We start from the raw sequence: 24,337 nt of genomic DNA on the forward strand, positions 1-24,337 counted from the left end.
CTGTCTGTCTGTGATTATAGGGTTGTTGGGTGTCAAATTGCCATCCCCTTCATATTCTGTGCAACATTTGCAGAGTTCCTTTTTACATGTGCCATAACTCCTCAGTGAACAAACTCTAACACAGAATTAAAAATAACTACGGCATCTCCATGCTTTCTACTTACCAACAAGTTACTAAAAATGGAAGCCTACAGTCAGGGAATTCTGCAAAATGGGAATAAGACCTAGGCTAGGCCTACTCTGTTTCATGTGTGCTCTATAAACCAGCTCTTTTGCTCCCAGTGTGATGGCCCGCGAAAATTGAACCTTGATAGGCATTGTGCCCCAAAACTGTAATTTAAGTGGTTTATAAATCAAACATAAAAAAAATGCCCTTGCGTAACGGTCACACCGCCTGCTGTTATTTATATCCCTCAGAAAAACAATTATAACCAGGGTTGAGTTGACGCCAATAATGTTGCGACATAGGAATGCGGTCGGTCAAGATGCTTAGCGGAACAAGACTAAGTAGGGACGGAAAACCCTAGTTGATAGACCTGAAAAGATGGTTCTATGACACAGTTTTACTTCTCAAAGAGATTGAGGAAATCAGTCGGAGGATATGAGACAACCGATAACGACTGAGTGGACTCTGGGCTAGGCTACAGGGATGCGCAAAGGACACTGCCTATTCAAACGGACAATTACACACCTCTGGGAAATTTATAGATTTTTTTTGAATGTTTTTTGTTCTACATTGCATGAAATGGAAGGAATGTTTTTGATTTTAGTCAATATAGCCTACCACATTTTGTGCTAGGCTATTTGAATGCGTGTTAGCCTAATTGTTTTGTGTTGCGTGCCTACATGGAGTCAGACAGCTAGAAATGTCTTTGTTGGAGTTGAATATACACCTGCGCCAGCGGCGTGGTGTAAAACATACGCCTACTGAACAGGGAGAGAATGATTCTCATTTACCGGGAATGAACACCACGTTTATCCCGTGTCAAAACGGTAGTGGTATTCGTAGGATTAAATACTACGATATAACATGGACAGTGTCAAGACTCCGCACATTGTTGGAATGTCTGAGACAACTAAGGCTGCTTTTTGAGGACTGTTGCGGTAAGTCAATGGAACATATTTACGACTTTCACACACATGGTTTTCTTTTGTAGGTCTAACGATTTACAGACAAGACGAATAGGCCTATGACTATGCAGTTCTGTCATGTTATCTGAAGATTTTCGCGTCTGCCAAGGCATACCACACATGTCCAAGCATGAATTTGGCTAAACCAAAGGACTGTCTGGGAGACGTTCATGTGCGCTCTGAGTCTGACACTAAGCTTTGTTCATGTCCTTGTCGAAACTCGGAAATGTCAGACTTGCTAACTTGTTGTAGTTATACACATCCCGCGTTCAACTAGCAAGTCCGAAATGTCAGTTTCCTTGTTCCAACTAGCACCTGAACGCGGCATAATGCCCTGTTGGCTACACATCGTGACGTGTTTCAATACGCCGTACGCCATCTTCACGCAGTCTTGCCCAATGATCTGTAGATTGCTAATAGGCTACACCTTTACACCAAACCAATACGTTTTCCCGACAACTTTCGCATCTTTCCAACTGTTTTTTATATAGGCCAACGTTTTTTACCAGAGAAGTTGGTTGGCCCTATTTGATGTCACGAGGGTTGATAAATTGCTAGATGTTCATATATAAAGCCATTTTACATAAAGTTCCACTGTACCTAACATCATACAAACTTAAGACATACGAGTTACCACACCCAGTCTCAGGGATGGCTAACTCTGGAAATTAACTTGGTCTCTTCTAGGTAGCCTAAATCAACTTTGTTCCACAAATAAGGTGCAAGAAAACTATCTTCAAAATGTGAAATAAATTTAGGGCAATTCAAAAAGCGGATTGAGGACCTTATTGCTGATCAATGTGTTGTTTTTTTATGGCTTTTTCTTTCTGCTTGCATTTTTGTATTTATATTGGTGTATTTTCAGTAATTTATGTAAATCAGGGCTCATCTGTAAAAGAGACCTTGACTCCCTGATAAAATTATTTCCTGCCAACCAGACCTAGTCATGATTGCGTTAAAGTTCTGCCTATGGCTTCATTGTCTACGTCAGATAGCGCTTCGGATTCCGCCTGAGAAGGGTAATGGGATAGATCTAAAGTAGTCAGTGGTGGATAAAGTACCCAATCGTCATACTTGAGTAAAAGTAAAGATACCTTAAATAGAAAATGACACAAGTGAAAGTCACCCAGTAAAATACTACTTGAGTAAAAGTATTTGGTTTTAAATATACTTAAGTATCAAAAGTACAAAAGTGCAATTTCAAATTGAGTTGAAAAAGTTGTCAACTATAAATATTAAAGTACAGATACCGTAAAAGACTACTTAAGTAGTACTTTAAAGTATTTTTACTTAAGTACTTTACACCACTGAAAGTAGTCTGGTTACTTTTGCAATCAGTGGAGGCTGTTGATTGGAGGACGGCTCATAGCCTAATAATGTCTGGAATTTAATGGTATCAAACAAACTACCATTAAATTCCAGACATTATTAGGCTATGAGCCGTTAAATTCCAGCCATGATTAGGCTATGAGCCGTCCTCCCATCAACAGCCTCCACTGGCTGCCATAACATTAAAAAAATATTACACTTATGTGACATCGTCTGCTGAACCCCATTTCTGCCACAAACCTGTCTTAATTAATCTAAGCTAAAATAATAAATATGTCAGTGAGGGAGTCTTGGTCGCCCCATTTTACATCTAGCTAAGGATTATTGTGCTTCAATGAGCAGTAGTGCATGGGCTACTAGAATGAGAACCATAGGTGTTTTTGCAGAACATGGCATATGCTCTGTTTGCCATTAATTCATGCCCTTGTACCTTCCTTGTTATTATTTGCGATTCTGAAACATGGAATTGTAACAGATCTGATTTAAATGGAGTCCACAAAGGTTCTTACTGTGTGGTAGGCTAATTGATTGTCAGCCTCAGTACAGTCTGCAGTGTATTTCTCAACCTTTTATATTGCTTTTGTCAGTAAGCATGTAAAGAACATAATTTCATTCAATCACATGAAGGACAAAACACTCAATTTACAGAAAATTATTAATGCATTTGATTGAAGCAATAGTCAACTCGCGTATCGTCAACTATTTCAGCACCGTTTTGCGCTATTAAAGCATAGGGTCTTGATAAATCATTCGTCAGATTTTTATTTTCACCGAATCGCCGTTTGGATATTGTATAGGCCAGTGGTTCGCAAACTGTGGGGTCGGCGGGGGGGTGCGGGGGTCCGGCTTTAGGAACTCAGTCCGGCTTTCAATTGACTCTTGAAAGCTGTAATCGTAAAATACAAGGTGCAATTTCGAAATTAGCTAGTGCATAATCAGTTTCCCTCTTGTCATTGCATACCCTAGACAGCTATTTATAACTTGTCAGAAATGTCCAGATTAACTAGACCATGTCAGTTATTTTTTTATTTAGGATTTTTAGCACATAGATATTATATATATTTTTTGTCACTCAAATATCACATGAATACACATTAGACATGACGAAATGTATAGAATTGCAAGAAATGTTGCTTTAAAACTGCAACATTTTCTTTGCACCCCATGACAAAATGTGGAGAATAGCAGGAAATAAGCTTTTAACCATAAAAATTCTCTCCACCAACAAGAAGGGTGTGAACAGTTTGTGCCCATAGAAATAGATGTTGCACGTGGAGGGGGGCGCGGAATGTTAACGAATGCTGGAAGGGGTGCCCCGAGTGAAAAAGTTTGGGAACCCCTGGGTTAGGCTACAATTAGGCTGTGGAAATGTTAGCTAAATGGAGGCGTGCTGCTCATGATTATCTTGTCTAGTTGGGTCATTTATTAGCTGTGATCAGAATTTTTTACCAGCATGTTATGTCGGCTACCTTAACAAGTGGATTATTTTTGCTCTTCAGTCACTTAGCCCAGGCCTATAGCCAGCCTACTGCCGGCCAAAAGCCTGTGACTTGTCGTAATCAATCAATATGATTTTGTTTAACTGAATCTCCGTCTGTAGCCTATATTTAGTTAATTCTCTAGCTGACCAAATAAGTGGAGGTGGTATAGCTAATCTATTTGTTTGTTCATCTATCACTGATCAGAAACATTTAGCATGCAATAATGTAGTTTAAATCAAGTGTAGACCTATTATTTTGCTCGATCACGTATCGGCCCACGGAGGTTGTTAAATATGAACATGAGACTCAAATGCTTTTGAAAATATAGATTACTATTATTTTGTATCGGTATAATGATTAAGACACTCAATGTAAGAGCCGACGCCTGCTCCCTGACAAAGCAGAGTGCGGGTATAAAAAGAGATGAAACGGGGATCAAAAAACCACGGGCTTGCATTGGGCTCTGTTTGAAAATATCACTTTTTTTAATGACATCGGTTACCCATGTTGAAAAATATTGTTTGTATTTTATTCTGATTTATTTCATTATATTCTTAGCCTACTATAAAATATAAACAGTGTACAAAACATTAGGAATACCTGCTCTTTCCATGACATAGACGGACCAGGTGAATCCAAGTTAAAGCTATGATCCTTTATTGATGCCACCTGTTAAATCCACTTCAATCGGTGTAGATGAAGGGGAAGAGACAGGTTAAAGAATGATTTTTATTCCTGAGACATCGATGTATTGTATTGTATTGTACTGTATTGTATTGTATTCAGAGGTTGAATGGCCAAGACAAAATATATTCAGAAATCGCTTTCTCCATTTCCCGGTTGATAAAATTCTAATAGTTTGCCAAATTTAGGTTTGCGTCAAAACAAGCAAGTATAGTGTAGAGAATCATTGTACCAACCCGCAGAGCCGACCAGTCATTCAAGGCACCTGTTTTGAGCCCCACCAAAATAGCTAAAAATAATCATAAGAAATACAGTTTTTGGGGGGGTTCCTGTTTTGCATGTTATTTTGACATTAATATGTGTCACATATCAGTTTGCAAACAATGTGAAAAATATTGAGTTAATAAAGCCGCATACAAACTTTTTGCTTTCTTGAGTAAGTATTCTCCAAAATGCAGGTGTTTCAGCCTAGCTCAGTGCTTTCACTGTTGTAGCGCAATTAATGTGAAGCACGGTTGGGATGGGTCTTCCAAATGGATAATGATCCCAAGCATACTTCCAAAGTTGTGACAAAATGGCTTAAGGACATCAAAGTCAAGGTATTGGAGTGACCATCACAAATCCCTGACCTCAATCCCATAGACAATTTGTGGGCAGAACTGAAAAAGTGTGTGTGAGCAAGAAGGCCTACAAACCTGATTCAGTTACACCAGCTCTGTCACGAGGAATGGGCCAAAATTCACCCAACTTATTGTGGGAAGCTTGTTGAAGGCTACCCAAAATGTTTGACCCAAGTTAAACAATTTAAAGGCAATGCTACCAAATATTTAGTGCATGTAAACTTCTGACCCACTGGGAATGTGATGAAAGAAATAAAATATGAAATAAATAATTCTCTCTACTATTATTCTGACATATCACATTCTTAAAATAAAATGGTGATCCTAACTGACCTAAAACAGGGCATTTTTACTAGGATTAAATGTCAGGAATTGTGAAAAACTGAGTTTATATGTATTTTGGTAAGGTGTATGTAAACTTCTGACTTCAACTGTATATCTTCCAATGGTGCGACTGCTGTCGGCATCCAAAGATTATCCAACTTGAATTAACGCTTCGAGGTAAGGATGACAGTAGTGGTGTAATCTACAGCGATACAGATATAACTTATTATTGATATGGGCGGCAGCGTAGCCTAGTGGTTAGAGCGCTGGACTAGTAACCGAAAGGTTGCAAGATCAAATCCCCGAGCTGACAAAGTACAAATCTGTTGTTCTGCCCCTGAACAAGGCAGTTAACCCACTGTTCCTAGGCCATCATTGAAAATAAGAATTTGTTCTTAACTGACTTGCCTAGTTAAATAAAGGTTAAAAAACATGTTTTTGAAACCGGTGGACAGCCAGTGAAAAATGTGCTCTTGCAAAAGCTGCATAGTGCGGATCCAAGCCTATGGAATAAAAGTGGGGCTTTCTAATTCATGCCCATATTTTTATTTATTTTTTAATCCATAGGCCTAATGGACACATGCTCAAACTTGCACACTTTTGATAGACTTAAAGGGGCAATCTGTAGTTACGACATCCATTTTTGGACTTATAAATTATATATATACAGTACCAGTCAAAAGTTTGGACACACCTACTCATTCAAGGGTTTTTCTGTATTTTTACTATTTTCTACATTGTAGAATAATAGTGAAGACATCAAAACTATGAAATAACACATATGGAATCATGTACTAACCAAAAAAGTGTTAAATAAATCAAAATATATTTTAGATTTTAGATTCTTTAAAGTACCTTTGCCTTGATGAAAGCTTTGCACACTCTTGGCAAAGCATGCCATTCCATGAGCACAGCATATATTTTTCAACTCGACTCAATGAGCCCAATCAGTCCTCAATGACAACAAAATCATAAACAACAGAGTAGGGCTGGCTAATAACAATAACAACAGAGTAGGGCTATGCTCAGGTAAAACAATTTGGCTAATCTATACTTTCATATTTCCAAGTCCTCTTCTTGAAGATCAAGGGGTATAACATTTATTGGAATAACTGGAATTCTGATAGACTTTGGTTTTTAATGTAAAGATATAATATTATTTTCTGTAGTATAAAGCTGTGGGTTAGAAGAAGCCTACATAACCAACCCATAAAGTAAAATGTAACATCCATAAATGGCCAGCTATGTAAACTTCAACATTGATTTATCCTGCAATAGATGTCGTTCAATTGGTAACATACATTTGTGTCTTCTTCTAATGCCTCTTAATGGGAAAGTAATCTAAAAGTAACGGAATGTAATCAGATTACATTGCCGAGTTTTGCGTAATCCAAAAGTTACATTACTGGAGAGCTACCCTCCTGAAGGTTTTTGCTCCAACCCCAGTAGTAACTAACCTGATTCAGTTTATCAACCAGCTAATTATTCGAATCAGGTGCGCTAGATTAGAGTTGGAGTGAAAACCTTCAGGATGGTAGCTCTCCAGGAACAGGTTTGGCGAGGCCTGGCCTACAGGGAGGAGGTGAGGGCACTCGGGAATGTTGTGTCAGGAAAACAACCTTTCACTCAACGTCAACAAAAAAAAGGAGATGATCGTGGACTTCAGGAAACAGCAGAAGGAGCATCCCCTTATCCACATCGAAGGGACAGCAGTGGAGAAAGTGGAAAGTTTTAAGGTCCTCGGCGTACACCTCAACGACAAACTGAAATGTTCCACCCACACAGACACAAACCTCAGCAGGCTGAAGATATGTAGCTTGTCACCCAAAACTGTGACTAACATTTACAGATCCACAGTCAAGAGCATCCTGTTGTGCTGTGTCACAGCCTAGTACGGCAACTGCTCCGCCCTCAAACGCAAGGCTCTCCAGAGGGTGGTAAGGTTTGCACAACGCATCACCGGGGGCAAACTACCTGCCCTCCAGGACACCTACAGCACCTGATGTCACAGGAAGGCAAAAAAGATCATCAAGGACAACAACCACCCGAGCCATGGCTACCATCCAGAAGGCGAGGTCAGTACAGGTACATCAAAGCTGGGACTGAGAGACTGAAAAACAGCTTCTATCTCAAGGCCATCAGACTGCTAAACAGCAATCACAAACTCAGAGGTTGCTGTCTACATGGAGACCCAATCACTGGCCACTTTAACAAATAGTCACTTTAAACAATGCCACTTTAAATAATACCACTTGAATAATGTGTACATATCTTACATTACTCATATCATATGTATACTATAGTGTTATTTGACATGTCAAATAGTGTTATTCATGTTATTACCGACCATGCCTCAAGGGGTCGCCATCCTACTTCCGATTCCAATGCAAGTTGCAGGCATAATGTCTGACGATTTTAGCATGTAAATCTTGGTGGGGCATACCCCCAACACTAAACCAGTGGCAATACGTCATTCAGGGCAGGTGAAACACCTGCATTTTGGAGCTGGCTTACTCAAGAAAGCAAAAAAGAGATTATGTTTATATGCAGCTTTATTAACGCAATGATTTTATTATTTTTTTACATTGTTTGCAAACTGATATGTGACACGTATTAATGCCAAAATAGCATGCAAAACAGACAACAACCAATATATATATAAAATATACAGTGCCTTTGGAAAGTATTCAGGCACCTTTACTTTTTTTTGTTACGTTAGACTTATTCTAAAATTTATTAAATAAAAACAAATCCTCAGAAATGTATACTCAATACACACCCCATAATGACAAAGTGAAAACAGGTTTTTAGATTTTTTTTGCAAATGTATTAAAAATAAATAAAATCAGAAAAACTTACATAAGTTATTCAGACCCTTTGTTATGAGACTCAAAATTGAGCTCCGGTGCATCCTGTTTCCATTGATCTTCCATGAAGTTTATACAACTTGATTGGAGTCCACCTGTGGTAAATTCAATTGATTGGACATGATTTGGAAAGGCACACACCTGTCTATATAAGGTACCACAGTTAACAGTGTATGTCTGAGCAAAAACCAAGCCATGAAGTTGAGGTAATTGTCCGTAGAGATCCGAGACAGGATTTTGTCGAGGCACAGATCTGGGGAAGGGTACCAAAACACTTCTGCAGCATTGAAGGTCCCCAAGGACACAGTGGCCTCCATCATTATTAAATGGAATAAGTTTAGAACCACCAAAACTCTTCCTAGAGCTGGCCGCCCGGTCAAACTGAGCAATCGGGGGAGAAGGACTTTGGTCAGGGAGGTGACCATGAAACCGATGGTCACTCTGACAGAGCTCCAGACTTCCTCTGTGGAGATGGGAGAAACTTCCAGAAGGACAACCATCTCTGCAGCACTCCACCAATCAGGCCTTTATGGTAGAGTGGCCAGACGGAAGCCACTCCTCACATGACAGCCCGCTTGGAGTTTGCCAAAAGGCACCTAAAGACTCTGACCATGAGAAACAAGATTCTCTGGTCTGGTGAAACTAAGATTGAACTCTTGGCCTGAATGCCAAGTGTCACATCTGGAGGAAACCTGGCACCATCCGTTCCGGTGAAGCATGGTGGTGGCAGCATCATGTTTTGGTGGTGTTTTTCAGCGGCAGGGACTGGGAGACTATTCACGATTGAGGCAGAGATGAATGGAGCAAAGTACAGAGAGAGAGAGGACTCAGGACCTCAGCCTGGGGCGAAGGTTCACCTTCCAACAAGACAACAACCCTAAGCACACAGCCAAGACTACGCAGGAGTGTCTCCAGGACAAGTCTCTGAATGTCCCTGAGTGGCCCAGCCAGAGCCCGGACTTGAACCCGATCGAACATCTCTGGAGAGACCTGAAAATAGCTGTGCAGCGACGCTCCCCATCCAACCTGACAGCACTTGAGAGGATCTGCAGAGAAGAATGGGAGAAACTCCCCAAATACAGGTGTGCCAGGCTTGTAGCGTCATACCCAAGAAGACTTCGAGGCTGTAATTGCTGCTCTGCCCCACCTGCCCTGAATGACGGGTCACCACTCTGCCAATTGACTATAGAAACATATATAGTGTTTTAGTTTACAAATTACCACACAAACACACACACACAGACAACTTTTATTTTAGATATATTTTTTTACAGTGCGTAATCTCTCAATCTAAATGTTTTATCTTTCTCTCTTTCCCTCCCACCTTCCCTCCCAGAGCTGGGTGGTCCTAACCAGCTGAATGTGTCCATGGGGCTCCAGGCCCTACAGCAGTCTCTCCAGCCCCTGATGGAATGCTACCCATCCATGAGTCGACCTCCAGTTAGCCACGCCCTCACCATACTGCGTCTCTCCCTCACAGGTCAGTCAGTATAAGCACCCTAGAATCCATCTCCTGGACATTTTTACCTCACTATCATGGGTTGTGTAAGGTCACACTGTAGCAAAACGTTTGCAACAGAAAAAGGAAACCTATGTTGTTATTGGGTATAGTTACAGTTAGTAAAGGTACAATTAGTATTCCCATTTCACTCAGTTTCAAAATGTTTACTGCCTACTACGACACTGGTGAGGACTATGAGATTGCAAATCTCAAGAGGTTGCTGTTGAGTTTGAATTGCAGAGATGTGCATAATATCATTCAGCTTTCAACACCCATGAGAGAGATCATTTTAGAGGTCAAAGTTTGATCTCTGAACATCTGCACAACACAAACAGTATAACACAGAGGCAAGTGCACTAACACTTTCTGCAAATGCAGAATCCCTTTTTCTCTCTCTTTTTCCTCCTGCACACTCTCACACATATCTAGCTACGTGTGACAACGTAGGTGTGACCTAGATTGTACAGAATCACACTTCCTCTTATCATGATGGTGAAACCGTATTGGCCAACCTCTCTCTGCACTAGAGGAAGATAACTGAGAGAGCAAGAAGAGAAGGGTCAAACCCAAGCACTTTACCAGACAGCAGCAGTGTTCTAGTCAAACGTTAGTGTGATTGAGTGCAACTAGAGGAAATCGAGTTCATTTCCTGCTCTATAGCTGCTGTTTGTCTTGTGAACGAGTAGGCATTGCTAACGTTGATGGAATTGATAGATTGATTGATAGAAGGTTGATGGAACGTTGCTGGTGGTGCGAGGAACATTGATGGGGTTGCTGTGGTATAGTTTGGGGCTAGGTGCACTTGTGATATTTAGTCTCAAATAGAGATGGAGAGGGAAGAAGAACCCCAAGTTAAAGAGAAGGAGCACTCCAAAACCCCAGGTGAGTAACAACAAGAGAAAACAGAAGATTGTTATCATTTGGGCCAGTTTCCAGTGCTCAGATTAAGCCTACTCCTGGACTAAAGCATGCTCAATGGAGAATAGTCTCCGTCTGGGAAACCATCCATTTAGGTAGAAAAGGAGGTGAGAAAATGTTTCAGGGAAGGTGTGTGTGTGTTTTTGGTTTTACTGTCCTTGTGGGGACCAGAAGTTCTCACAGGGATACTTCGGACAAGTTTCGCCGGTCCTCACAAGGAAAAAGGCTATTTTAGGCTTAGGGGTTAGGTTTAGGGTTAGGAGTTAGAGATAGGGGGTTAGGGTTAGGTTAGGGGTTAGGGAAAATAGGATTTTGAATGGGAATCAATTGTTTGGTCCCCACAAGGATAATAAAACAAACATGTGTGATTGCATGCTACATCCTCCCAGTCAGTGCAGGACCAGTGAACCTCCTGAACTCATCCTCCATTTTGCATATTGGTGTGTGCCATTCGTGAAACATTTTTTTAAATTAAGCTCTTGAAACCATCAAGTCAGGGACGTCAGTCCACATGATTTAAGAGAAAAGGGTTGGAAGGAAAACAAATACTATTTGAGCCCACTCTCGAGCTCCCTCTAGAACTCTGACATGCACAGTAGGCTATAGGGCCCTGCTTTCTGTTAGACTAAGGGCTTGATTCAATCCATATCACAAAGTTCAGCACTATAGCTCGCTTAATATTTGAAGTTAATTTCTGATTGAGCTGACATATGCAGCGTTTGCTGTGAATGCAGTCTCCATGGAAACGCAGGAACATTGCTTTTAAATTTAATTTGCGCTATAGAGCTGAACTTTGGCAGAGCTTGGTTGTGTACAGTTCTACTATCTCGTACCTGTCTTCGACTGCCATATGAACAGAACTCTGCTAAGGTGAAAAACAAGGACTTTGTTTCTTCTGAGCAAAACATGACACAAATCACAAGCAGGATGTGGTTGACCTAAATAGAGACAGAGAGCAAAAGAGAGGGAGGAGAGATGTAGATTTTTTTCATCTGTTAACCCTGGGAGTTGAGTATTTTTGCATATTAACTGCCCTTAAAGTGAAACACAGTCAGCTTCAACTGTAACAGATTCCTATAGGTTTTTAGCCTCATATGCAGTCTCAGTACATGATGCTAGCCCACAAACGTATGTTGACAGAGACTACAGCATTAGGTTGTAGTTTACTCAGGGTTAATGTACCATCATTCAGTTTTGGGTGTCATCAACCTGTATTTACCCAGCCTAGTCATGTACTGTAAATGCATAGCCTGGTTAAACCAGACTGAATGCTGCACTCAGTACTGAGCACAGCATTCAGTCTGGCCTAACCAGGCTAGGAAATGAACAGAACCCCTTTGTTGGAGTTCCATTTCTCTTTTTCTCAGTTTAGTTGCACTCCTTCCCATATTAGATGTTATATAAAAAGTAAATATGCTTATCTGTCATTCACACAAAGGTTTTTACAACCATTCTGAGCCATCTCAGCAGTACTCAGTGTGTTTTAATGGGTGACCAACAGTGATATATGTTTTTTACCAGAGGCTGGAGAATTGAAAGACAACAGTGTTACAACAAATGCCTTTTACACAAACATACAATCACACATCTGAGGCCTCAACCACCACCACCACCACCACCAGCAGCCTTCAAATCCACAAACGTCTTTATTTCCTCACACATTGTTTTACGACTGGGTGTTGGTTGTTGGTTTACCCCTTTATTTGTTATTTCTAAAAATAGAAGATATTTTGTAAGCTTTTTTTTTTACAGATCACTTTTTGGGGGCTGCAAAAAGCAATTTCAACTTGTGTGTAATATTTATTTTATGAAAAAGAAAAAGTGATCATTTTGCCTCTTGCTCACATGTTTGTCATCCGTATTTTACCCCAGATGTGAAGGTCTCCAACAAATCAGAGACTAAGCGCTACAGTGAGATCTTCCGGGACTTCGATAATTTTGAACTCTCTTTGGTCAACTCGTAAGTCTGACTTTTAGATTCACTCATCATGTACACGTATTACCATTGTCACCCTCCACATCATAATCAGTCCATCATTCAGAACACCTTGACATGTTTTACATTTTAGTTATTTAGCAGACTCTCCCATGCAGAGTGACTTACAGTTAGTGCATTAATCTTTAAGTAGCTAGGTGAGACTATCACAGTCATAGTAAGTAAAACCTTTCCTCAACAAAGCAATTATCAGCAAAGTCAGTGCTAGTAAGAAAAGACAAGTGTGACTGTTAGTGCAAGAAAAGTACATATTTTTTATTTATTGGGGGGGGGGGTTGTCTGCTACTAGTTGCCAGAGAGGAAGTGTACACCTACGTGAGATTGTAAACCGAGTATATTCTTCCGCATACATCTGAGTACATGCAGTACCAGTCAAAAGTTTGGACCCACCTACTCATTCAAGGTTTTTTTTTATTTGTATTTGTATTTTTTTTACTATTTTCTACATTGTAGAATAATAGTGAAGACATCAAAACTATGAAATAACACATATGGAATCATGTAGTAACCAAAAAAGTGTTAAACAAATCAAAATATATTTTAGATTTTAGATTCTTCAAAATAGCCACCCTTTGCCTTGATGACAGCTTTGCACACTCTTGGCATTCTCTCAACCAGCTTCATGAGGTACTCACCTGGAATGCATTTCAGTTAACAGGTGTGCCTTGTTAAAAGTTAATTTGTGGAATTTCTTTCCTTAATGTGTTTGAGCCAGTAGTGAATCAGTTGTGTTGTGACAAGGTAGGGGTGGTATACAGAAGATAGCCCTATTTGGTAAAAGACCAAGTCCATATTATGGCAAGAACAGCTCAAATAAGCAAAGAGAAATGACAGTCCATCATTACTTTAAGACATGAAGGTCAGTCAATGCGGAACATTTTAAGAACTTTGAATGTTTCTTCAAGTGCAGTCGCAAAAACCATCAAGCGCTATGATGAAACTGGCTCTCATGAGGACCGGCACAGGAAAGGAAGACACAGAGTTACCTCTGCTGCAGAGGATAAGTTCATTAGAGTTACCAGCCTCAGAAATTGCAGCCCATATAAATGCCTCACAGAGATCAAGTAACAGACACATCTCAACATCAACTATTCAGAGGAGACTGAGTGAATCAGGCCTTCATTGTCGAATTTCTGCAAAGAAACCACGACCAAAGGACACCAATAATAAGAAGAGACTTGCTTGGGACAAGAAACACGAGCAATGGACATTAGACCGGTGGAAAACTGTCCTTTGGTCTGATGAGTCCAGATTTGAGAGTTTTGGTTCCAAAAGCTGTCTTTTTGAGACACAGAGTAGGTGAACAGATGATCTCCACAAGTGTGGTTCCCACCGTGAAGCAAGGAGGTGTGGGGGTTCTTTGCTGGTGACACTGTCAGTGATTTATTTAGAATTCCAGGCACACTTAACCAGCATGGCTACCACAGAATTCTGCAGTGATACACCATCCCATCTGGTTTGTGCTTAGTGGGACTATCATTTGTTTTTCAACAGGACAATGACCCAACACACATCCAGGCTGTGTAAGGTCTATTTCACCAAGAAGGAGAGTGATGGAGTGCTGCATCACATGACCTGGCCTCCACAATCACCCGACTTCAACCCAATTGAGATGGTTTGGGATGAGTTGGACCGCGGAGGGAAGGAAAAGCAGCCAACAAGTGCTCAGCATATGTGGAAACTCCTTCAAGACTGTTGGAAAAGCATTCCAGGTGAAGCTGGTTGAGAGAATGACAAGTGTGCAAAGCTGTCATCAATGCAAAGGGTGGCTACTTTGAAGAATATCAAATATAAAATAGTTTTGGATTTGTTCAAATCAAATGTATTTATATAGCCCTTCTTACATCGGCTGATATCTCAAAGTACTGTAAAGAAACCCAGCCTAAAATCCCAAACAGCAAGCAATGCAGGTGTAGAAGCACGGTGGCTAGGAAAAACTCCCTCGAAAGGCTAAATCCTAGGAAGAAACCTAGAGAGGAACCAGGCTATAAGGGGTGGACAATCCTCTTCTGGCTGTGCCGGGTGGAGATTATAACAGAACATGGCCAAGAGGTTCAAATGTTCATAAATGACCAGCATGGTCAAATAATAATTATCACAGTAGTTGTCGAAGGTGCAACAGGTCAGCACCTCAGGAGTAAATGTCAGTTGGCTTTTCATAGCCGATCATTGAGAGTATCTCTACCGCTCCTGCTGTCTCTAGAGAGTTGAAAACAGCAGGTCTGGGACAGGTAGCACGTCCGGTGAACAGGTCAGGGTTCCATAGTGTCATGTTTGTCGTAGGAAGGAGCAGACCAAAGTGCAGCATGTGTGTCGTTCCACATTTTATTTACACTGTGAAACTGTGCAATACATATAAATAAACTGAATAAGAAAACAACAAACCGTGACGCAGAGTCGAAACATACTCAAAAACAATCTCCCACAAATCCAGGTGGGACAAACACCAACTTAAATATGACCTCCAATTAGAGACAACGATGACCAGCTGCCTCTAATTAGAGATCGTCCCAAACAAAGCCCAACATAGAAATACAAAACTAGAACAACCCAACATAGAAATACAACACTAGAACATAACCACATAGAAAAACTAAACTAGAAAACCCCCCTGTCACGCCCTGACCTACTCTACCATAGAAAATAACAGCTTACTATGGTCAGGACGTGACAAGAAAGAAAGAAAGAAAGAAAGAAAGAAAGAAAGAAAGAAAGAAAGAAAGAAAGAAAGAAAGAAAGAAAGAAAGAAAGAAAGAAAGAAAGAAAGAAAGAAAGAAAGAAAGAATTAGAGAGAGCATACTTAAATTCAGATTAGGGCCTAATGAATTTATTTAAATTGACTGATTTCCTTATATGAACTGCGAACTCAGTAAAAGTGTTGAAATTGTGGCATGTTGCATTTATATTTTTAAGTATAGTATGAATTTGCACATAAATAATAAGTGAAGCATCTAGGCATTATGAAGGGTTTACGAAGGCTTCATAAAGCCATTATAACATGTATCGGCCCTCTGATCCATCAGCACTGTAGAGGAGATGTTTCCAGACCCTGACTCCCAGTCGATTGCTGAGACCGTCTCTACGGAAACCACAGACAACACTGAGCTGGATCATGTGACGGTAGGGGAGCAGTACTATTAGTCAATCAAGCAACTAATCAAAATTATTTTGGAAAGCCATTTTTACACCAGCAGTTGTCACAAAGTGCTTTACAGATACCCAGCCTAAAAACAAACAATCAATCAATCGTTACTATGTTCTCTCTGTCAATCAATCACATTTTTTTCTAGCCTGGTGCTCCATTGTGTTGATACTTTTGGTACCGTTTGTACTAGCCAACAGGGGAATCATTTGAACGTAGGTTCTGCTCATATTCTACTGATATGAAGTACAGTGTGTATCGTCTTGTCTCCAAATCCATTTCTCTGTGTAATGGTCTGTATTCTGCCCTGCAGTGTGAGGATGTCTACCCCCCAGATGGTGATGACAAAGATGGAGGTCTATCAGGTATGTTTGTAATGAAATCAAATTAATTTATAAAGCCTTTTTTACATCAGTAGATGTCACAAAGTGCTTATACAGAACGTGGTGTGTTGTATGCGTGTGTGTTTTTCAATTTATTTTATTTAAATTCAAATCAGTTGGATTGGACTGACTCGAATTGACCCCAACACTGGTGTGAGTAACGGAGGTGGTTTGTTGGTTCAGTGTGATGAGTAACCTTGCCAGAGACATGAAGACTTGCATTTGCTCCCACAGCTAAAACTTACTTAGGCTATAGCTCAGTGGGCTAAGTGTAGGGCTGGGCGATAAATCAATATCAGTAATTATCGAGGTAATTACTTCCCTCAATAACGATAGAAAAACATTTAGGCAATGTTTATTTCAAACAGACCCTTATTTACCACTTGTTTGCAGGTATACCCATTTTATACATATCAGTGGGTAACAGCCAAATTCGGAGGGTTGTGGGGTGTTGTTAAACCATGGGGGCAGTTTGCATTTCAAATTAGGGATGTCTTAAACAATGGAAGTGTTAATGAATTTACCTGCAAATAATCAGAGAACCATTCACACAGACCCGATACCTGTATTTTGGTTACAGGGTCTGTGAAAATGCAGGAATCATGAATCCAAGCCAAGTCTTTAGGTGGCTTTTATTTTTCCATGTTTTTCTACCCCCTATGCTTTTCAGATATACAAAAAAGCTGGTATAAAAATGCAGGCATGGTCAATTAGTGGGGTTTTGGTCTTTATGTGAAAGGGATGCAAGAGTCCAAGCCATTCTCTTCTGGAAACACTGCCCGGTGACTGACACTAATAGACAGCCAATCCAGGTGAGATGTGATGAGTGGTGTGGGCGGGGCTAGTGGGGTGACAGCCAGTCACGGTGGTTAATCTCCACCTATTCAACCTCTCTTGTTGAGGTGTAATTAGCCGGTGGCGCTAATTGCCTCTGTGTTAACGAGATTAGGAGAAGACTGGAGAGGGTGGGGGGAGAGAGAGGATTAGAGCTGCGGACAGATGCTCTCTAGTTTACCCCTATCCATCAAACAGGAGAGAGAGAGAGAGAGAGAGAGGGAGGGAGGAAGAGGGGAAGGAAGGGATGAGAGAGAAGGAGATAGAGGAAGGGAGAAGTGAGGGAAAAAGGGAGGGATAGGGGAGGTAGAGAGGGATGGGAAAAAGAGAGGAGGAGAGATCCCTTATGGAAAAACGACATTCATTTCACGTGATCTTATGTGAAGTTAGTATGATAACATGTGACAACATGTTAAAGAAACGTGATAACAGGTAACTACACGTGAAAACATTTAAAAGTTTTTCACTTGAAAGTGCAAATATGATTTTCACTCATGTGAAACTGCAAATTCCACATGTGAGGTGAGAACATGTTTTCTTCCTCACATGAAAAGGTGGTGAATACATGTGAATGTATAGTTTCACGTGTGAACAACTGACCAACTGATAACGGATGTCTTTTTTGTTTTCACGTGAAATTTTAGCTCAACATGTGAAAACAGTGATGAAATGGTATAGGGGTTTTAAGTTAACTGATACGCTGATCAGCTAAAATAGTATAGTTGAAAAGAAATCTACGATAATATGATTACATTTGACATCAAATCAAATTTTATTGGTCACGTACACATATTTAGCAGATGTTATTGCGGGTGTAACTAAATGCTTGTGTTCCTAGCGCCAACAGTGCAGTTGTATCTAACAATTCACAACAATACACACAAATATAACTGTCAAAGAATGGAATTAAGAAATATATAGATATTAGGACAAGCAATGTCACTTAGTACTGACTTCTCAATATGACACCACCTGGGGTTTGAAGTCCGCTTTCTGCTGCGCCACAAAACCTGTAACATTCTCAGAAGTTCCCTACACATTAATTACCTATAATACGTCTCTGCACTTAACAAAAGAGTGCCATCTGCACTGCTTTTGTTATATCAGTTAATCTGACTGTTCTCTCATCATTGATTTCATTTACTTAATTCTGCAATTTGAGAGTTTTCTGTATAGTTGTCTAATGTTGGTTGGTGAAGTGTATTATTCTGTTTTAATGTTACTCCTGAATCACTATGACAAATATATTCATTTTTATTGGGTGTATTATACAAAGCTGAGATTTACTCTGAAGTCCAAAGTATAAGAATACAGGTGAAATCTGTCAATGACACAGACATGGTGGCGTAGCAGGAAGATTGGAATCCTGTGAACCAAGAGGTTGTGAGTTCAAATCCCATGTGAGGACTTGTTGAATAATTATTACTGTATAAATAAACATACACAATGTAATCATGTATGTCAAAGTGTTTAAGTTGAAAACACTGCAGCTATTTGGTGATGTTCCGGCGATATCCTAACAACTCATTTTTGTCTGCAGGGCATCATGTGAAAATGTTAATCCACATGTGAAAGGTTATGTGATCATGTGAAATATTATCACATGTGAAGTGTTCCAAAACCACATGGTTTTACATGTGACATTTAATTTTACATGTGCAAAACATCATGTGATTTTCCACATGTGAAATCATGTGGTTTTTCCGTAAAGGGATGGGAGGGGAAAGAGAGAAACAGACAGAAGAGTGAGCACAGAGTGAGGAATGAAAAGAGCATTGTTCAGCCTGAGAGACAAAAAAAAACTACAAAGGAGACAGAAAGGAAGACTAGTGAGATAATGGGGAAATAGGAATGAGAGGGGGACATGTTAGACCAGGGTTGTGTTCAGTAGGACACAACGTAGCAAAACATTTTGCAATGGAAACTGAAAAAATTCTTTTTTTATTCACAATGCTTTGAAACTTTTTCCCCCTACTGAACACAGCCCACTTGTTTCTCCAGGAACTGTGTATGTATGTAGGGATGTCCTTTGACCCCATTAAACCCCAATTCCATGGGCACAAACATACGTCGCCCAATGGAGATTAAGGATTACAGGACCACGTAGAGCAGTGTTTAAATAAGACTAGAATGGAAACATCCTGGAGCCGTGCCTAGTCACTGTGCTGCACGACAAGGAAGGCCTACTGCAGCGTACCAGACAGGCACCTCTTCTTTTTTAAGATTTTATTTTATCTTTTATAAACAATAAAAAATCTACACATACAAATGACAACCTCATACAAACATCAACGACATCACACCTACCCAGACCCACTAGCACACACCCCAATCTCCAGTGCCCGCATCACTTTCCGCCACATGGCCTGAAACTCCATCATTTTGTAGCCCACACACTTTCAATATTTTAATAATAAATCATTTTTCCATTGTGTTAATGATGGCGGATTGATTGATTTCCACGTTTTTAGTAAACGTTTTTTTCAAGATGAGTGATGAAAAGAGAATCGTCCAACCCATCGGGTATCTCACGACACCCCCATATGGCATGCCTTGAAATAATGCAGACTGACAGATTAAAAGGTAGTTTAAATTGTAATACTTCTGACAGCCAACTTTCTAGCTCTGCCCACAACTTCCGGACTTTATAGCGTTCCCAGAAAGCATGGATTATTGAGTCATTTCGTTTTACACTTCACACATGACTCTGCCGTTGTGCTGTAGAATTTGTGATTTTTGTCTCTTGTATAATACATTTTATACATTAGTTTATACTGGATTAAGCATACATTTTCGTTAATTGTAATTTCGGGTAACACTTTACTTAACACCCAGCATAACACGTTATGACACGGTCATAACCATGCCATAATATGTCATAACAGCTGACAGAACTTGTCATAACCTGTCATAATATGGTCATAACACTGTCATGACCCATATATTTACACCTGTTGTGACATATACTGCATTATTTTATGGCTGGTTATGACACCTACATAAGTGTCAATACCCACATTTATTCAAATGTGTTTTTTCCCTGACAAGAAGTTTCCTTTCGTTTCAAAGTTTGTTTCTTAAGTCCTTTGTTGTTGTAATGAATTCTTTACAGTCATGTTTTTTTCATCCTGTGTCACTTGTACTAAGAAAATGCACTTTATGCCGCTGTCAAAAAGCATTATAACTATCATAATCGTATAAGCCAATCACGTACATTCCCTTATAAACTGGGTGGTTCGAGTATGACAAAACATTTATCTTTACTGCTCTAATTACGTTGGTAACCAGTTTATAATAGCAATAAGGCACCTCGAGGGTTTGTGGTATATGGGCAATATACTATGGCTAAGGGCTGTATCTAGGCACTCCACGTTGTGTCGTGCTTGAAAACAGCCCTTAATCGTGGTATATTGGCCATATACCACACCCTCTCGTGCATTACTGTTTAATTAAATCAGTCATCAGTCAAAAAGAGGGTGTCTTCTCCTGCTCCTAAAATCTGCTCCTGTATTCATCCCAGTCATCAGCATCAGAGTATTGGGGTAAGTGCATGTCTGACATCAATGTTTGCACAATTACAATGATAGTTTAATATGGTCGAATTTCAGAAAATGGTATATAACATAAACATACTGTTAACAGGTAGGCTATGGTGTAATGGAATGTTTTGCCTTGTATGGTAGGTTTTGTGGGTTTTGACTCTCTTATGTAGGTGTCTTATATGTCACAACAGGTTTAAATATATGTGTCATGACAGTGTTATGACCATATTATGACAGGTTATGTCAGCTGTTTCGACATATTATGACATGGTTATGACCGTGTCATAACCTGTTATGATGCTGGTTGTCAAGTAAAGTGTTAGCGTAATTTCGTTAGTTATGCTCCAACTTTCCATCTTGTGCCAACATAGTTCTTTTTAAGTCTTGGTTCCAATAGTTTATAGTTTTTTCTAAGAGATTGTCAGCTGGGCATGCTCTCTACAAGGTTTTGTAAACTCCGCAAAAAAAGAAACATCCTTTTTTCAGGACCCTGTCTTTCAAAGATAATTCGTAAAAATCCAAATAACTTCACAGATCTTCATTGTGAAGGGTTTAAACATGTTTCTCATGCTTTTTCAATGAACCATGATCAATTAATGAACATGCACCTGTTGAACAGTCATTAAGACACTAACAGCTTACAGATTGTAGGCAATTAAGGTCACAGTTATGAAAACTTAGGACACTAAAGAGGCCTTTCTACTGACTCTGAAAAACACCAAAATAAAGATGCCCAGGGTCCCTGCTCAACTGCGTGAACATGCCTTAGGCATGCTGCAAGGAGGCATGAGGACCGCAGATGTGGCCAGGGCAATAAATTGCGATGTCCACACTGTGACAGACAGCGCTACAATGAGACAGGATGGACAGCTGATCGTCCTCGCAGTGGCAGACCACGTGTAACAACATCTGCACAGGATCGGTACATCCGAACATCACACCTGCGGGACAGGTACAGGATGGCAACAACAACTGCCCAAGTTACACCAGGAACGCACAATCCCTCCATCAGTGCTCAGACTGTCCGCAATAGGCTGAGGCTGGACTGAGGGCTTGTAGGCCTGTTGTAAGGCAGGTCCTCGCCAGACATCACCGGCAACAACGTCGCCTATGGGCACAAACCCACCGTCGCTGGACCAGACAGAAATGGCAAAAAGTGCTCTTCACTGACGAGTCGCGGTTTTGTCTCACCAGGGGTGATGATCGGATTCGCGTTTATCGTCGATGGAATGAGCATTACACCAAGGCCTGTACTCTGGAGCGGGATCGATTTAGAGGTGGAGGGTCCATCATGGTCTGGGGCAGTGTGTCACAGCATCATCGGACTGAGCTTGTTGTCATTGCAGGCAATCTCAATGCTGTGCGTTACAGGGAAGACATCCTCCTCCCTCATGTGGTACTGCAGGCTCATCCTGACATGACCCTCCAACATGACAATGCTACCAATGCTACTATACATCTGTGTTGGAGAAGAAGATGTGGAATTAGACTTTCCTAGCCGTACTGCTCGTTCTGTGTGTGATTTCCTGCAAGACAGGAATGTCAGTGTTCTGCCATGGCCAGCGAAGAGCCCGGATCTCAATCCCATTGAGCACATCTGGGACCTGTTGGATCGGAGGGTGAGGGCTAGGGCCATTCCCCCCAGAAATGTCCATGAACTTTCAGGTGCCTTGGTGGAAGAATGGGGTAACACCTCACAACAAGAACTGGCAAATCTGGTGCAGTCCATGAGGAGGAGATGCACTGCCATACTTAATGCAGCTGGTTGCCTCACCAGATACTGACTGTTACATTTGATTTTGACCCCCCCCCCCCCCCCCCCTTTGTTCAGGATCACATTATTCCATTTCTGTTAGTCACATGTCTGTGGAACTTGTTCAGTTTATGTCTCAGTTGTTGAGTCTTGTTCATACAAATATTTACACATGTTAAGTTTTCTGAAAATAAACGCAGTTGACAGTGAGATGAAGTTTATTTTTTTGCTGAGTTTATATCTTCCCTATCATATGAACATCCTTTTTTGACTCAAATAAGATTCCCTAAAGGTTGATCTGATGTCCAAAATATGTCAAATCAACTTTTAAGTTGCATGTATTTGAAATGATCAAATACTATATTTTGGTCAGTTTGACAATTTCCCCACAAATGATTAAGGCTAGGATTGGGGGAGGGGAAGCTGATCCTAGATCTGCAGCTTGGAGAAACTTCACCCCGGAGCACCTCTTATTTATCATGTTACTAAGCATATAGCTATACCTTCCCTCTGAGTGCCCTCCTCCTCTCTCTTCATTCAGTTACATCTAATGCAGTTTTCTGCCCTCACCCTAACCCAATCCACACTTCCCAATCCCAAATTCTCCCAGCTACCCCCCCACCAGTTTGGAGATTATCTGTAATAAGCCAAATGGAGGAGCGAGGGGTGGGGCTGCGGATAGGAGCGAGCGGTGGGGGTAGGGTGGTAGGGCTGATGAGTTGAGTGGTCCATGCCGTGGCCTGCTTTCTGTAATGCCTGTTGTCAGTCCCGTCGGTTTGACATTGATTGATCCTTGCACTGTATATGTGCGCGTGTCAACTGTGTTGTTTATCTGTGTTAATGGGTGTCAAGGGCAAATAACAGCATGGACCAAGTTCTGAGCTTTTGTAACTAACTAGTTTTGGCACTTGTGTAACACAAGTTGACATTCTGGCAGTCATATCAATATTCAATATTCCTGATATACTGTAACTCCACTAACCTACAGCTGTGACGTTCTCTCAACTGAGACAGAGAGACAGAAAGGGAGAGAGTGAGATTGGGAGAGGGTGAGAAAGAGAGAGATGGGGGGGAAAGATCAAGTACAGAAAAAACACTGTAAGAAGGAGCACCAATAAACAGTTTGTACTGAGCTCTAACCAGTTCCTCACCCCATCCACCCTCATAGTCCTCCTGACAGGGTCTGTCAGTCGCACACACACACCAGGAGGTAAAACCTGGTTGTGATCTAAAGCCTGTCACTCCACAATCTGGACCTGCCCTCTCTGGATAATCCATAGTCCCAGAAGCCAGCACAGGCAGAGCAGAGGGAAGGAGGACGGGCGTGCGCACACACACACACACACACACACACACACACACACACACAAAGGTGGCACAGGGACACTCGTTGCCGAAGTGTGAAGGTGTGCCCACAAGAGAGCGAGACGGAGAGCAAGAGAGAGAGAGAGAGCGAGAGAGAGAGAGAGAGGTCAACGCAGAACAACAATCGGACCGAGACTTGTTTCAAGAGAGAAGCCTGTTCTATGCTCTGTAGGAACATATTTTCTCTGCTCTCACTTTTGGAACTGAGAGGGACGTCTGACAACACACAGAGAGGACTTGAGCTCAGAATTGGAGTGTAGGACTATACATCTGTGTTGAAGAAGTGGAATTAGACTTGTCAGAAGACTGCAGTATTGCTAGATTTCTTTGCATGCAGCTCGACTGTGGACAGGTCAAAGAAGTGAAAGCACAGCGGTGCTGATAGTGACGTTGCAAGAGAACGAGTGAGGGGAAAAAGAGGACAGAGACCGGGGGAAAGAGCGATTAGAAAGGAGAGTGAGGGAGGA

The 24,337-nt window shown here is 40.9% G+C and overlaps 1 protein-coding gene across 4 annotated transcripts in view; it reads left to right on the forward strand.

Annotated features, from left to right (window-relative positions):
* Nucleotides 1-503: 503 nt before the first annotated feature.
* The window catches only part of LOC106607426 (GEM-interacting protein), a 43,370-nt gene continuing 19,536 nt past the window's right edge, over nt 504-24,337 (forward strand). Inside the window, exons 1-5 of one of the 4 annotated variants that reach the window (XM_082976714.1) lie at nt 504-1,104; nt 9,773-9,916; nt 12,728-12,815; nt 15,875-15,971; nt 16,307-16,358. In XM_082976714.1, coding sequence (XP_082832840.1) covers nt 867-1,104; nt 9,773-9,916; nt 12,728-12,815; nt 15,875-15,971; nt 16,307-16,358 — 619 coding nt within the window. In that variant the 5' untranslated portion in view covers nt 504-866. The other 3 variants (XM_082976718.1, XM_082976716.1, XM_082976717.1) reach the window with 3 other exon arrangements.

This window comes from Salmo salar, chromosome 06, assembly GCF_965601325.2.
Source record: "Salmo salar chromosome 06, fSalSal1, whole genome shotgun sequence".
Lineage (NCBI taxonomy): Eukaryota > Metazoa > Chordata > Actinopteri > Salmoniformes > Salmonidae > Salmo > Salmo salar.